Source organism: Caretta caretta, chromosome 6, assembly GCF_965140235.1.
Source record: "Caretta caretta isolate rCarCar2 chromosome 6, rCarCar1.hap1, whole genome shotgun sequence".
In the NCBI taxonomy this organism is placed as follows: domain Eukaryota; kingdom Metazoa; phylum Chordata; order Testudines; family Cheloniidae; genus Caretta; species Caretta caretta.
This window is the reverse complement of record NC_134211.1, coordinates 126045463-126062359: the sequence shown is the minus strand read 5'-3', so window position 1 is coordinate 126062359 and position 16897 is coordinate 126045463. Positions and strand designations below refer to the sequence as shown.

The 16897-nt window shown below is 41.9% G+C and overlaps 1 protein-coding gene across 2 annotated transcripts in view; it reads right to left on the bottom strand.

Annotated features, from left to right (window-relative positions):
• Positions 1-1870: 1870 nt before the first annotated feature.
• SAV1 (salvador family WW domain containing protein 1) overlaps positions 1871-16897 on the bottom strand; it is a 35089-nt gene continuing 20062 nt past the window's right edge. For both annotated transcript variants that reach the window (XM_048852679.2, XM_048852681.2), the window contains exon 5: positions 1871-3348. In XM_048852679.2, the coding sequence (XP_048708636.1) occupies positions 3147-3348 (202 nt within the window). In that variant the 3' untranslated portion in view covers positions 1871-3146. The remainder of the gene's footprint in view (positions 3349-16897) is intronic.

Below are 16897 nucleotides of genomic sequence, written 5' to 3'. Positions count from 1 at the left end.
TAGAAGGGGAACTTGGCGGGGGGGTGCCCTGTGCCCAGATGCTGACCTGTCCCCTACCCCACCGGCTGGCACATGTGCTCAGAGTCCTGCCCCTCCCCTGGGTGTCTCCGACAGCTGTTTCCTGCCTGCTTCCCAACGGCCAGTTCAATCTCATACGCCCAGGCAACTGCTCCAGCCCCTCTCCGGGTTCTGCTCTCGCCTCTGTCACCCCTGTGGGAACACCGGCAGGTCCCACGAGATATTGTGGGGGTGGGGGAAACATCAGCGCTCCAAATATTTCCACAGCAGGGCCACTCAACCTCCTGGTTCTGCTGCCACGGGGAGGGGGAAGAGGTCCCAGCTGGTCCAGGTCTCTCCAGGGCGAGGGCAGAAGGAAATGGTCCCGGTCTCTCCTGACGCTTCCTCCCAGACCGGCCAGACTGGGGGGATGGTTCAGCAGTTGGGTCAGGGTGGAGGGAGCTGGGACCAGGAAGGAAGGGGGGGGGCAAAACCTTTTGGTCTGGGGGTAGAGAGAGATCCATGGGATAGGAGTTGCTGCTGCCAGGTGAGTGACGGGCAGGATCCCTCTCAACACTCCTCCCAGGCTTCCCTCCTCACTGGGCCGGCGATGCACCCACCTACAGCCTTCCTGCAGGAAGTCAGGGAGGAACCGAGAAATCACAGTATCCGTGACAAGCCTGCAGCCTTAATCAGCTACAGCAGGGGTGGCCAACCTGTATCTCCGGAGCCACGTGCGGCTCTTCAGAAGTTAATAGGCAGCTCCTTGTCTAGGCACCGACTCCGGGGCTGGAGCTACAGGTGCCAACTTTCCAATGTGCCAGGGGGTGCTCACTGCTCAACCCCTGGCTCTGCCACAGGCCCTGCCCCCACTCCACCCCTTCCTGCCCCCTCCCCTGAGCCTGCTATGCGCTCACTCCTCTCCCTCCCTCTCCGAGACTCCTGCACGCCACGAAACAACTGATCAGGAGGTGTGGGGAGGGAGGGAGAGGCGCTGATCGGGCAGGGCTGCCAGTGGGTGGGTGGGAGGTGCTGGGAGTGGTGGGGAGCTGCTGATGTATTACTGTGGCTCTTTGGCCAGCTACATTGGTAAATTCTGGCTCCGGCTCAGGTTGGCCACCCCCGAGCTACAGCAATGGTGTCAAGGATCCAGCCTGCAGGCCTGGCCTAGCCGAGGGAGGCATTTATCTGGCCCGCACAACAGATTCAGACTGTGCTGAATGTAAGCGTTACTTTTCAAGAAAGCTTCCTGCTCCTGTGGCTGTAAAGAAAACTTCCCCATGTGAACTGATGCAAAGCCAATGGAGCATTCTTTCCCTGCATTTGCAACCTTGCTCAGAGATACAAACCACATCCATTTCATCTCATCAGGAGGCCGCTGTTAGGCTTCAAAGCTTTAAACAGCAGATTTTAAAATTCAAGTGTAAATACGCACCGGATGAGCCCAATTACGACACGTGGTTTGCACAAGTTGGGTAGTGCACACTCAAAACAGCAGAGAGCATTGCTTCCCACGGACTCATGCTGAATGCAACAACTTTATTCTGCGCAGGACCTTTGTACAAGGCTCCTGTTAGCAGTGGGAGATCTGTTATGGATCAAGGATGGCATACTATCAGTTTTTGTAGACCTGCCTCACAGATAATTAAAATGTAAATTGGCCCAATCCACAGACTGAGTTTAATTCCTGAGTTAAAGATAAAATCTTCCCAGAATCCACTTATTTCTGACGTCTTTGTTCTCTGATCAAAGGATTTTCATGGTTAGGAGGAGCTCACTGGAAGCCATTTTCTCTGATCTTTTAAAAAGGCAAAAAATATTTTTGCTACGTTTTGTTCAAATTTTAATCTCGGTAAATCAATGATATTCACACTTTCCTTATTTAAAACAAAAAATTGAAATTTATTGAATTGATGGGATTTACAGGAAATGTATTTTCTTATTTGCAACAATATTTATTGCACTCAAAAAAGGAGCCATAAACAATTAATGAATCAAAGTATGATACCGGAAGGGGTAGTTGTGCAGGTTAAAAACTTCATGTGTAAAGAAAACTTCATTACAAGACAAAAAATGCATCCCTGATTTTATCATGGAGATTTATGGCTGATAAGTCAGTTAGATAATTCTATTGCTTTCCAGCTGCAGTTAGCTCAACATGCACGTGGAGCAGCTTGCAGGCCTTAGGGTAGGTCTACACCGGACATGCTACAGTAACACAGCGGCACTGCTGTCGCACAGACACTTACTATGGCAATGGAGGGGATTCTCCCATCGGTGTAGGTAATCCACCCCCCAGAGGCGCAGCTGCTAGATCAAGGGAGGAATGCTGCTGTTGACCTAGTGCTGTCTACACTGGGGGTTAGGTCAGCTTAACTATATCTCACACCTGAGCAATGCAGCTAGGTCAACCTATATTTGAACTGCAGACCGGCCCTTAGTCTTGAAGATGCTGCAGGTATCTTGCCCCATGACAAAGTTCTGTGCAGATTGCTGGCAAATCTAAAGTGTTACAATGCATATAACATAGGAAAAAATATAAGGCAACCTCATACTTCATCAATGAAGCATTTTGTTCTGATTGGAAAAAAAAAATCTATGCTTCTGCACTATTTAGTAATATTACTGAGGGTTACTGTAAAGTAACAGTATCAGTGTTCGGTACATTAAAGCAGTAAACATCTTAGCTTAGATGTTGCACAAAGAACAGACTCTTCCCAGAGACACACATGGCATCTGAAGGGAAATAAACTTATTAATTTGGATTTTAACAACATCGTTTTGCATCCATGACATTCCTTATAAATTGCATCTATCACCATGTAAAAATATATATAGACAGCTTCTTAATACAGCTGGCTGCTAAAAGGAGATACCAGAATCAAGGGTTTTTTCCTCCATACTGGTTCTCAGAATAATAAACTAACTCTTTTGTACAGAAAAAGAACAAACATGTTTTTCATTCTATAAACAATACCTTATAGATGTAGAAAAAAATTCAAGAGGATAATTATTGACAAAGGTGCAACATCAACAAAAATAAGCTGCCTTTTAAACCAAAGCACTTGTTCGCGGTTTAAAAAAAAAAAAAAAAAAACTTTTAAAGCTCTTTGCGTCCTCATGAAATTCCATTTAAAAAAACTGTTAGCTTAAAAATTCTTGCCATGTTGTTGTGCATACCACTGCTGCCTTAGCTTGCGATTCTCCAGCTCTGTGAGAAGGGCTTGCCTGTATGCTTCATACAGTTTAACAATTCGTTCCAGTTCTTTCATGAAGAGCAGCTTCAGCATTCCCTGGTATGTATCTAGATCAGCTAGCTGGAAGAGTTCCCACTTCAGAATGTGATCGTATCTGGTTTGAGATATAAATATATGAGATGCATACTCACAGGTCATTATGAGCACACACATACACAAGGCAGGATGCATACCATTTTGTAACTGTGAAACCACTGACGACATTTTTAGTAGTTGACACTGACAAACCTATTTCTGATAGCCGCAGTCTTCCACAATTAAAATTAGTCTGGTAAATCTTTACAGTAATTTGTTTCTTAAAGGAAGAGGTAGAAATCCCATAAAGCTACACTGAGGAATCACTCAATCACACTGTCGATTTATATTAATGTAAAAATACCAAATCATTTTATGAAAACAAATATAAAATTATTTAAGACATTAGCAAGCAACTGCTTATTAACCAAATGTAGTGAATACATTCTGGAGGCATTAAATTTTTTTTTTTTTTTTAAAAACCCCACAAGAAATCCCCCTAAGTAAGAGTAGTTTGAATTTTGTGTACATACGGGGGGAGGAAGGAGGGAGGGAAACACCCCTCCCCACCACCCCCACTCCACTGTGGACAGCTTCTGAGGTCAACAGAATAACTTGAAAAAATAAAGTCTGTTAGCTGATTGACCCAGTACTCCCAAATGCCTGCCTCCTAGAGAGCAGAATTTCACAGGTTTCGCAAAGCCCCTTCTTCACCCACAGTATCAGTCTGCTCCTGAAGTGCCCCTGCCTTAACAACTACAGCTGGTGAAGGAGGGGTAATTGGTTAATTCATAGCTTTATTCTACCTGCTACACTTACAGTGCAGCCAGCAGAGTTCACAAAGCGAAGCCTTCATTTTGCAATGGAACGGTCATCAGAGCGCTCTCCTGTTGGAACATTTGACCTACACCTCGGTTTCACATTTCCACATAATCAAGCAAATGAAGGGTGCCCAAATTTATCCCTAAAGCAAGTCAGCACTATTGATCGCTGAACTGTTTTACTGTCCTTTTATTAGAATGGTTACAATTGCATAAATGAGCACGGCAAAATATGGCAGTCTGGATCAACTAATAAGACCTTCTGGGTTTTGCGGGACTATACACTACATCACTTCACTGTCTGAGCTAACCTGTATTATATCAACCAGTATAGTCCAAGTCCACTACATAGCTGCAATTATTGTTGAATATTTCCCTGAATATTCAGTTTTCCTTCCTCATGTTACTACTCTTTGTGCTACGACATTCTGAGATGTCAAATCTTCCTCCCTTCATTTATATCCTTATTATAAAAGTACATACAGATGATCGTACAGTGGGGGCTGGGAGATTGCCCAGTGGCAAACAGGTTAGGAATAACTGCTGGGAAAGCTAAACCGTCACCCACACAAAAACGGGGAAGCAAGCAAAACAAAAGAAAGTGAGGAAAAAAAACTAAGGCTGTTGATTAATCGCAGTTAACTCACGCGATTTAACTCAAAAAAATTAATCACGATTAATCGCAGTTTTAATTGCATGTTAAACAACAGAATACCAATTGAAATTTATTAAATATTTTGGATGGTTTTCTACATTTTCAACTATATTAACTTAATTAAAATACAGAATACAAAGTATACAGTGCTTACTTTATAAAATTTATTCCAAATTCTTGCACTGTAAAAATGATAAAAGAAATACTATTTTTCAATTCACCTCATACAGTGCAATCTCTTTATCGTGTTAGTGCAACTTAACAAATGTAGGTATTTGTTACATAACTGCACTCAAAAAAACAAAATAGTGTAAAACTTAAGAACCTACAAGTCCGCTCAGTCCTACTTTTTGTTCAGCCAATTGCTAAGACAAACAAGTTTGTTTACATTTACGGGCGATAATGCTGCTCTCTTCTCATTTACAATGTCACCAGAAAGTGAGAACAGGCACTTGCATGGCACTGTTGTAGCCGGCATTGCAAGGTATTTACGTGCCAGATAAGCTAAACATTTGTATGCCCCTTCATGCTTCAATGCTGATGATGCTCGTTAAAAAAAAAAACACATGAATTAAATTTGTGAATGAACTCCTTGGGGGAGAACTGTAGGTCTCCGGCTCTGTTTTACACGCATTCTGCCATATATTTCATTTTATAGGAGTTTTAGATGATGATTGAGCACACGTTCGTTTTAAGAACACTTTCACAGCAGCCTTTTGTTTTGTCAAATCAGGTACCAATGTGAGATTTCTAAAGATAGCTACAGCACTCGACCCAAGGTTTAAGAATCTGAAGTGCCTTCCAAAATCTGAGAGGGACGAGGTGTGGAGCATGGTTTCAGGTCTTAAAAGAGCAACACTCCGATGTGGAAACTACAGCACCCAAACCACCAAAAAAGAAAATCAACCTGCTGATGGCATCTGACTCAGATGATGAAAACGAACATGCATCGGTCTGCCCTGCTTTGGATTGTTATAGAGTAGAACCCATCATCAGCATGGATGCATGTCCTCTGGAACGATGGTTGAAGCATGAAGGGACATATGAATCTTTAACGCATTTGGCATGTAAATATCTTGTGATGCCTGCTATAACAGTGCCACGCAAACGTTTGTTCTCACTTTCAGGTGATGTGAACAAAAAGTGGGCAGCATTATCTCTTGCAAATGTAAACAAACTTGTTTGTCTGAGCGTTTGTCTGAACAAGAAATAGGACTGAGTGGACTTGTAGGGTCTAAAGTTTTACATTGTTTTATTTTTGAATGCAGTTATTCTTTGTACATAATTCTACATTTGTAAGTTCAACTTTCATGATAAAGGGATTTCACTACAGTACTTGTATTAGGTGCAAATATTTGTAATAAAAATAAATATAAAGAGAGCACTGTACACTTTGTATTCTGTGTTGTAATTGAAATCAATATATTTGAAAAGGTAGAAAACACCGCAAAATAATTAAATAAATGACACTCTTACTGTTTAACAGAGCGATTAATCACAACTAATTTTTTTAAACGCTTCACAGCCCTAAAAAAACCCAGCAACTACCATTCATACCGGAGCATCCCTGAGGTAGGGGACTCAAAATGGGGCAGAGCCAAGAAAGGAATCAAAGAAGGGGTTGCTGTATTGGCAATATGTTTTCCTTGATGGGGGAACAAGACAAAGAATAAAAGCAAGATGCACAACACGGAAGTTTGTAAAACTACAGACAGAGGCAATAAAAACTCAAAAAACTAGCGCTCAACAGCCTTTGTTAGATGTCAGATTTGTCACCCAGCAAGACTGAGGGTGAGGCATATTAAGATAAAACCCTCAAGCAAGGTGGAGAGGCAACATCCATCAAGAGGCTGGAAGGAGAAGCATGTAGTGGAGTGGTTTTTGAATGTCATTGGCTACTAAGAATGAATACCTGAAGTTCACTATTTGGTAGGTTTTTAGCTGATTACATTAGAAAGCTCATTCTCTATCACTTATGTTTTTATAGGTAGCCACTTCCATTACAAAGCATCATATTGCTAGCTAAAGATGTCAAGGCTCAGTTACAGACAGCGCTCCTAAGTTTATCCTTTGCATGTAGCAATTCTGTTTTACTGTTTAAATGTCATCATTTTCATCACTTTTTGGGAATACATAAACATCTAACTTTCCTGTGATCACCACAGACTCTCTTTGGCTTTTTAGTGTATTCCGAGCCGCCAACATTAGATACATTCAAACCCCCCAATATGATCCAGCATATGTATTCACTCCGCCCACCTTTCACTAACCCAGCTGAATTTAATGAAAGTCTCCTGTATGTTTAATTTCATGTAAATACTGCCAAACAAGTCTTGTGATGAATCAAGACTATGCCAGTTCTCCTGCAAGTAATTTTCCAGGCTCAGAACTTGCATTGTTTAGTCCTGGAAGGGAACTGGATAATGAGTCCAGAGTCCAGTTTTACTTCCTTATTCAATGTGTGGCCCTAGGATCTATTCACCACACACTAGTCAAACCCTGCTCTCAATACAGAATGACTCATTTCCTCCTCAATGTTGCTTCTATGGCTCATCACTATAGTATGTGAAGGCTTCACAGAAGTGAATTTATTTTCACAAACCCTTGTGCAATGAGGGGTATCCTCATTTTACAGATGGGGCCTAATATAGTCCCTCCACCCCCTACAAAGGTCTTACTCTTGTCCCATTTGCATTTGATTCAGGTAGCTTGCTCCTCCACGCTGTCTGGGTGCTAACAGAGGAAACACTGAGAACTCTGGAGAAAGATTCTACCAAATCTCTGCTTTGGTGTTTGGTGCCACAGGGCACGTCTACACAGCAAAGACAAACCCGAGACAGTCTCAGAACCTGAGTCAATTGACTTGGGCTCACAGGACTTGGGCTGTGGGACTAAAAATAGAAGTGTAGATATTCAGGTTTGGGCTGAGACCCGGGAAGGGTCAGAGCCCAAGCTCCATAGAACATGTACACTACTATCTGTAGCCCCGTAGCCCGAGCCCCGCAAGTGCAAGTCAATTGACCCAGGCTCTGAGACTTCGCACGTTGAGTCCTTTTTTCTTTGTAGGGTGGTGGCCTGCTGCAGCCTGGAGCAGTAAATGCAGGGAATCCTGTTCAGACCCTGCAGCATCTTCAGTGCAGATAGAATCTATGGAGAATTTTGCTGCAAAATTCTAGGAAGTCTCTATTGAGCATGTGCAAATTTCAATTGTTCAAAGGCTTAGAACGTGGCCAGATTTAGGCATGTTTTCACCCGAACAGGAAAAGCCACATCACTGACAACAAGGCCAACCACCCCCTGGCAAAATTTAAAGTCCCTGCTCCAAAGCATGGAATCAGTAGAACTTCTCAGTGAAATGGTTGTGCAAAGAATGTGGGATATTCGTGTTTTTATGAAGATTACATGTACATCTGTTTGATTGTTATGGCATAGTCTGCCATACGGTGACAAGGAGGTTAATTCCTGCAGGAGTTACTCACATGAGCCAACAAAGGAGTACCATGGCTTCAGCCATCTACCAATACTTACAAGACAAAGACCATTGAAAAGAATAGTCCAGTAATGTGCTTATAGGTGTTCTGTTGGTTTAATTCTTTTCTCTCCTATGCTTAAACAAACAATACTTTGTTTTGAAGGAGCTGTTCTGAGGCACTGCATTTACCAGCTGTAGCTCACGAAAGCTCATGCTCAAATAAATTGGTTAGTCTCTAAGGTGCTACAAGTACTCCTTTTCTTTTTGCATTTACCTAGTGTATTTTATTCCCAAAGGAAGTCTTGCAGGTGCTGAGAAAACAAGGGTGGTAAACATGGGTGTTGTAGCCCAGAGACGAGGTCTGCAAGTGGGATAAGCACAGAATTCCATCCTGAAAGCCTGTCACTTGAAAGGGAGAACTTGAGAGACTGGAGAGGGGTTAAGGGTTAAGCTAGCCTTGTAACCAGTACAGGCTGCACAACTGTTTTTTAAACAGAGGCAAAACAATGTATTTTTCTGTACTCCCACTCCCAGAAATGAGAGAGATCTGGTTTGAGTCTTGTTTTCTTGTTGCAGTGTAGTACTTTGTATTCTACTGTTTTGTATTTTACACAGCCTATTAGCACAATTACTAGTGATATTAGCATGTCTAATCTTCCTTGTCCAGCAACCACATAAAACTTATTTAATTTTCTATTCTCTCAAGTGTAAATGTGCATCTACTTGCTATAGCTATCGGTAAAACAAGAATGAATAAAATTAGGTAATCATCTAGGTCTGAATAAACTAGATGAGAAAATGGATGCATATATGCAGTAGAAGTAATACAGTGTCTACTTTAAGATGCTGCAAGCCTGGAGAACAGGAAGAAGAAAGGATACCACAGTAAAGTGTCTCCTGCAATTATAAATAAATACATTAATATTTTAATAATTATTAAAAAAGGGCAGTTGGCCAGAAGGGCTCCATGTGCACTGGAAAGTGGGAGGACTCGGAGGTGCAGCTGGCATCCAAAGAAACCTAGTTTGAAATATAAAGGGTTTAAGCTCAGATCAGAACTTTTCATTACGTTTAATCTTATTCCATGACTTGACATATGTACATTGTCAAATCCATTATTTTCCAAAGCAATGCACTATGAGAAAACCAGCTTTAGTTATTAAGCACTGATTAGGGGCTTTTTTTTTTGAAAGCGTTATGGGGTCCCTGGTGTATGATAGGGCTCTTAAGTGCTATGGTAATTAAACAACAACAAGGCAAGTTATCCACTTCCAGAGCTTTACGTGCTGATGCCAAACAAGTCAGCATGACTTTTTTTTTTTTTTTTCCCCCAAAAAACAGGCACAAGGTTACTCCTGAGTCAATGCTAATTATAGATAAGGCAATGCTCCCCTTTTCTGTGTCTGGTGAACTGTGCAAAGGTAGAGCAGGGTCTCTGATTCATGATCCCTTGCCCAGTGTTGTCAGGCACTCATCAATGAACATCATTTAGGATTAGCAGTAGGCTGCTAAATTTGCCTCTCAGTGGGGGACCACAGTTTCTTATTTAATTGGCAACAGTGGGGAACAAAGCTGCATGCAACATACACAGTGAAGCGGTATCCAGAGGTGTTCTGTGACTTCACAGCTTTTATTTTATTTTTAAAGCAGGATTGCTATAATTGGGCATCTTCTGGCAGCCTGCCAGAAATGAATCAGCAAGTTAGGGCTGCTCATTGTTTTTTGGTGCTGTGGCTTCAAATGTCAGCTCCCAACAGAAGTGCTGGGTAGAAGGTCAGGGGTCTGATCAAAGAGTCATTGAGCCACCAATAAGAATGGGAATGAGAGTTTACTTGTAGTACACTCAGTTTTCCAGATAAGTTGATTACACTGAGAATCCAAACAATGCCTTCTATTTCTGGCTTTTTAAGCAATGGGTAAGAAGCTCTTAGTGCATCTGGCAACACTTCAAACATCTACAGAACCAATCTGAACAACAGTAATTTACCACCACCAGCTCCACTGCACGTAGACTGGCTGATGTAATGTAAGTATGGAACTGTCCTAATAAAATCAAATGGTTAGCCAGTCCAAAAGGTGACTATATGCAAAGGATATCTTGCTCTGTTCTCTTAACTCTGGCTTTTTGATCCCCATAACCACCTCCATCATTGTGTAATTTGTTTCTCTTGCACATTTTAATAGCCTTTAATAAACTGAAGACAATCATATACGGTAAAAGATTTTTCTCTTTAGGTGGATGAAAAATGTTATTCCAATGTCATTTGGATCAGGTGCTTGGAAGACACTTCCTATCCATTTAGGCTATTCTTTTTCATTTCAAGGATGATCCTTGTGAGATTCCACACACTGAAAAAGATCCCCGAAGTATTACCTAACGCATATAGCAAATACATTGAAACATATATCTAGCCTTTAGTATGTGGCAGGAGATTCTAGTTCAGGACCCTCATGAATTTAGCAAGGCAAACTTCCTACATTTCTTGGAAAAACTTGATTTTAAACAAGGGGAGCTAACTTCCTGCTCAGTGATCCCTCCCCTATATTAATTTGGACAAAATTAAAAAAAATCTGATATCTGCTTTATCAATATTTAATTTGTTACATGATATTGTCACCAGAGACAAATGTTATTGTGGGTGGCATATGGAATGAAAGTTTTGACCCCAAGCTCTCATTGTTATTGTATTCACACTGGATTTAACATTCAAGATGATTAAGCTACTGTTAAGCTGAGAAAGAGAAAGCAATTGCTCAAGGCAGGGGTGGCCAACCTGTGGCTCCAGAGCCAAACGCAGCTCTTCAGAAGTTACTATGCGGCTCCTTGTATAGAAACCGACTCTGGGGCTGGAGCGACAGGCGCCAACTTTCCAGTGTGCTGGGGGGTGTTCACTGCTGAACCCCTGACTCTGCCACAGGCCTTGCCCCCACTCCACCTTTCCCGCCCCCCTCCCCTGAGCCTGCTGTGCCCTCACTCCTACCCTTCCCCACAAGCCTCGAAACTGCTGATGGGGAGGGAAGGAGAGGCACTGATTGGCGGGGCTGCTGGTGGGTGGGAAGTGCTGGGAGCGGGGGGGCTGATCGGGGGCTGCTGACATATTACTGGGGCTCTTTGGCAAATGTACATTGGTAAATTCTGGCTCCTTCTCAGGCTCAGGTTGGCCACCCTGGCTCAAGGTCTCAGGTGGACTGTGCATTGAAGCTGGCATTAAAACTTAAGGTCCTGTTAAAGAAAAATTTCAAGTAGTTAGTCAATTAAAATCTAGTAAAATCACATTCTAGAGATTCTACATAATATTTTTAACACTCTACCCCATTGTTAAAAAATACCTCTCTTGGTTTAGAGCCTGACAGAACAAACATACAATGGGGTCTATGCTTTCTCTCTCCCAGTTTCCCTATCTGTAACCTGGGGGATAATACACAGTTGTCTTCCTCAGAGAGGTATATTATGAGGATTCAATGATTGTGAAGTGCTCTGAACATATAAAGTGCTTATTAATATTACTACCAGATCTACTCTAAGAGGGAAAACCAAAAATTGACAGGATATTGTGTTTATGTATGAATTCATTATTTCTTCTCAACTATGTGAATCACATTTTAATTCTTTGGACTAATTTAACTTGCTCTAATTTTGTCTCTTCATGGAGGATTTACAGATATTTCCAAGAATCTGAGATTGTCTGTTCCCAGGTTTCCACAAATGCACGGACAAGAACCCACCTAACACTGAAACAATTTGAAAACAGACATTGACTAGATGGTCTAAAAATCTAACTAACAGAACACAGTTAATGACAGCAACTAGAAGTGCTCATAGGAAACAATCCTTTCCAACAGGTTACTGGAATTGAACACATCCTTGGTGCATAAAAATATTGTTGTAATTTATGCCAATTTAAATCTTTACAGGCTGGCTGGCACACCCAGTAGCCACATGTAGGTATAAAACCCATTAAATTATGTTACCAGAGGCTTCTTTAAAAAGAACCTGCACCTGGAAACCACTGAAGATCATCCAAACCCTATGAATCTGCAACTGCAGTCATTGCTACAATTCTACTCATTTGTCCAAAAATTGATTTCATATGGCAAAATATTAAAGCCACAATCCCTAGGTTTTCTTGGTGGTGCTATTATTGCTCGTTGGTGCATTGGATTTGTACATCTCGTGTGTTTCTCTGAACTGAGTAAAAAAATGCATTCTTATGGGGCAGACTCTTTGCTCCTAAAATAGCATAATTTCTTCTAAAAAAATAGTTATACATTTTTTCCATGTTATTTAGTAATGAAGATTTTTGAGCAGGGATGTAGTTGTCAACAGTCTAAATGCAAAAATCTTAGTTTTGTTGTGAAATTTGTGTAGGTTCGTTTCCAAAAAAGCACAAAGTTTACTTTAAGAAATTAAAAAATAGTTAATAGGCTCAAAAAGATTGAATGAGATTACATTTCCTAAAGCCAGCATAAGTGCGACATTGCACCCCATAATGCTTTATAGAAATATGCTTATGAGTGTAAATATGACATAACTAGAATATGTTTTATGCTAGATATGCCTTGTAGCATCTTTGCAAAGGTTATGATCTACTGAATATAGTCATCCTATTCGCATGCATGTATCATTTTTATACCTGAAGTTATGAGTGTTGGCTCTATGCTTGTATTTAAAGTGTTTGCTGTAGGAAGCACATAAGGCAGATTTGGTCAACATAGCATGAAGGGGTTATTCAAGTAATTGGGAGTACTTAACTAACAATGGACTTTGAGAGGTGCCAATCCACATCTGAGCTTTCCTGGGAAGGTTCAAACTAACATGTAAACAATGGCAAAAAGAACGAGGATTACTTGTGGCACCTTAGAGATTAACAAATTTATTTGGGCATAAGCTTTCGTGAGCTAAAACCCACTTCATCGGATGGATGCAGTGGAAAATATAGTAGGAAGATATATATAGACACACACACAGAACATGAAAAAATGGGTGTCGCTATACCAACTGTAACAGTATACCCGATAATGTCACGGCAAACCTGGTGGCTGAACTTTGTGACTTTATCCTCACCCACAACTATTTCACATTTGGGGACAATGTATACCTTCAAGTCAGCGGCACTGCTATGGGTACCCACATGGCCCCACAGTATGCCAATATTTTTATGGCTGACTTAGAACAACGCTTCCTCATCTCTCATCCCCTACGCTACATTGATAACATCTTCATCAACTGGACCCATGGAACAGAAGCCCTTGAGGAATTCCATCATGATTTCAACAATTTCCATCCCACCATCAAACTCAGCCTGGACCAGTCCACACAAGAGATCCACTTCCTGGACACTACAGTGCTAATAAGTGATGGCCACATAAACACCACCCTACATCGGAAACCTACTGACCGCTCTGCCTACATAGCGTCCAGCTTTCATCCAGATCACATCACATGATCCATTGTCTACAGCCAAGCTCTACGATACAGCCGCATTTGCTCCAACCCCTCAGACAGAGACAAACACCTAACAAGATCTCTATCAAGCATTCTTACAACTACAATACCCACCTGCTGAAGTGAAGAAACAGATTGACAGAGCCAGAAGAATACCCAGAAGTTACCTACTACAGGACAGGCCCAACAAAGAAAGTATCAGAACGCCACTAGCCATCACCTTCAGGCCCAACTAAAACCTCTCCAGTGCATCATCAAGGATGTACAACCCATCCTGAAGGACGACCCATCACTCTCATAGATCTTGGAAGACAGGCCAGTCCTTGCTTACAGACAGCTCACCAACCTGAAGCAAATACTCACCAGCAACCACAGAACAAAAACATGAACCCAGGAACCTATCCTTGCAACAAAGCCCGTTGCCAACTGTGTCCACATATCTATTCAGGGGACACCATCATAGGACCTAATCACATCAGCCACACCATAAGAGGCTCGTTCACCTGCACATCTATCAATGTGATATATGCTATCACGTGCCAACAATGCTCCTCTGCCACGTACATTGGCCAAACCAGACAATCTCTATGCAAAAGAATAAATGGACACAAATCAGACATCAAGAATTAGAACATCCAAAAACCAGTCGGAGAACACTTCACCCTCTCTGGTCACTGAATTTCAGACCTAAAAGTCGCAATTCTCCAACAAAAAAAAACTTCAAAAACAGACTCCAACAAGAAACTGTGAATTGGAATTAATTTGCAAACTGGACACCATTAAATTAGGCTTGAATAAAGACGGGGAGTGGATGGGTCATTACACAAAGTAAAAACTATTTCCCCATGCTAATTCTTTCCCCCCTACTGTTACTCACACCTTCTTGTCAACTGTTTGAAATGGGCCATCCTGATTATCACTACAAAAGTGATAATTTTTTTTTCCTCCTGCTGATAATAGCCCACCTTAATTAATTGGTCTCATTACAGTTGGTATGGCAACACCCATTTTTTCATGTTCTCTGTGAATATATATCTTCCTACTGTATTTTCCACTGCATGCATCCGAAGTGGGTTTTAGCCCACCAAAGCTTATGCCCAAATAAATTTGTTAGTCTTTAAGGCGCCACAAGTACTCCTTGTTTTTTTTGCTGATACAGACTAACATGGCTACCACTCTGAAACCTGTAAACAATGGCCTTGGCTTGCAAAAAGCTGAATCATTCATAGACATGTGACTTGCCCAGGTGGCTAGAGACCCTATCTTGTGGCTGTGATGTTGCACAAAAGACAGACTATATAAGGCCCTGGAAGCCCATCCATTTTGTCTTCAGCTGGCTCAAAAGATAGCCTTTCCACCACAAACGGATGCCTGAAAGAAACTGGAACAAAGGACAGTAACTACGGGGGGTGTGAGTGATTGCTGGACCTAGACTAGGAAGGAGTCTAGTCTGTCAAAGACGCTTACTGGAACATCTCTGAGGGTGAGATTTACCTGCATTTAGTTTCCTATTGTATTAGGCTTAGACTTACATGTTTTATTTTATTTTGCTTGGTAACGTACTTTGTTCTGTCTGTTATTACTTGGAACCACTTAAATCCTACTTTTTATATTTAATAAAATCACTTTTTACTTATTAATTAACCCAGAGCAAGTAATTCATTCCTGGGGGCGCAAACAGCTGTGCATATCTCTCTATAGTGTTATAGAGGGTGAACAATTTATGAGTTTACCCTGTATAAGCTTTATACAGAGCAAAACTGATTTATTTGGGGTTTGGATCCCATTGGGAACTGGGTATCTGGGTGCTAGAGACAGGAGCACTTCTTAAGCTGTTTTCAGTTAAGCCTGCAGCTTTTGAGGGACGTGGTTCAGACCTGGCCCTGTGTTTGTAGCAGGTTAGCATGTCTGGCACAACAAGGTACGGTACTGAAGTCCCAAGCTGCCAGAGAAAACAGGCTCAGAGGCAGTCCCAGCACATCAGGTGGCAGTCCCAAGGGGGTTTCTGACCCAATCCATCACAATAAGGAACTGCATTGTTCTTGGAATCAAACACATTAAGAGGAAGTCACACGCTCTTGGCTCTCTCTCTCATGTATTATTCGACATGGTGACATGAACAGTGAGGAGCACTTTGCAACGTTTTTCTCCAGAGATAGATCTTCCTTTAAAAATCGTGACACTCATCAGCCCAGTGTTCTTATATGCCATTTCACATACCTTTGTGATTAAACAACTACAGGACTATTGCTTCTTTGCCTTCTGGAGACCATGGAAACTCAGGAGGCAACAGTCATACTCCCATGGAGCGAGTTGCATATGTTGGTTATGAACAAACCTTAGGGAATGTCTACACTACAATTAAACACTCATGGCTGGCCCGTGAGAGCTAACTCACGCTTGCAAGGCTTGAGCTGCAGGGCTGTTTAATTGCAGTGTAAACTTCTGGGAATGGGCTGGAGCCTGGGCTATAAGACCCTCCCCTCTCACAGGGCCCTAGAGTCTACGCTGCAATCAAATAGCCCTGCAACCCGAGCCCTGTGAGCCTGAGTCAGTCAGCACAGGCCAGCCATAGGTGTCTCGACAGATCCTTAGCATTTAGTTTCAGGGGTTTAATTCCATTTGACAGCTCCTTATAGTGGAAAGAGAAAAAACAGACTCTTTTCCTAGAGAAAAACTGTACAGGAAATTCCTGCTAATTTACAAATAAACAAAAGTTAAAAATCCAAACAGAATAGAGAAAACTGTTCCATTTGGTGGGGAAAGGAATGAACTGGATTCTTCACGCTGCAACTGACCCTCTCACAAAAGGTTTCACAAAAGATAGGCACAATATTTCTTGAATTCCACATCTTGCTCTGCTGTTAGAAGGTCATATTACTATGGGTCCAGACCGACCTAATGGATAAATTTGGTCAGTCAGAGGGTGGAGGAAAGAGAATCCTCCCCTCAAGTCCCTGAGGATCGGCAATCGGAGATTTCTGAGGTTCACAAGAGCTGCATAAACTACACACTCTCAGCACAATGTAGAGCAGCAACCATAACAGTGTAGATTGCATTAGACCTGCAATGTTACTTCAGTGCTGTATGTTTGTATTCAAAATACATTACTTCGCAAGATTAAATTGGGCCTGTTGCTTGGACACATGTTTTTATCCACAACCGTAACTCCTTCCTATGTCTATTACGGTCACAGCACTTATCCTCTACCTAAGGCAAAACAAACCTCCCAAG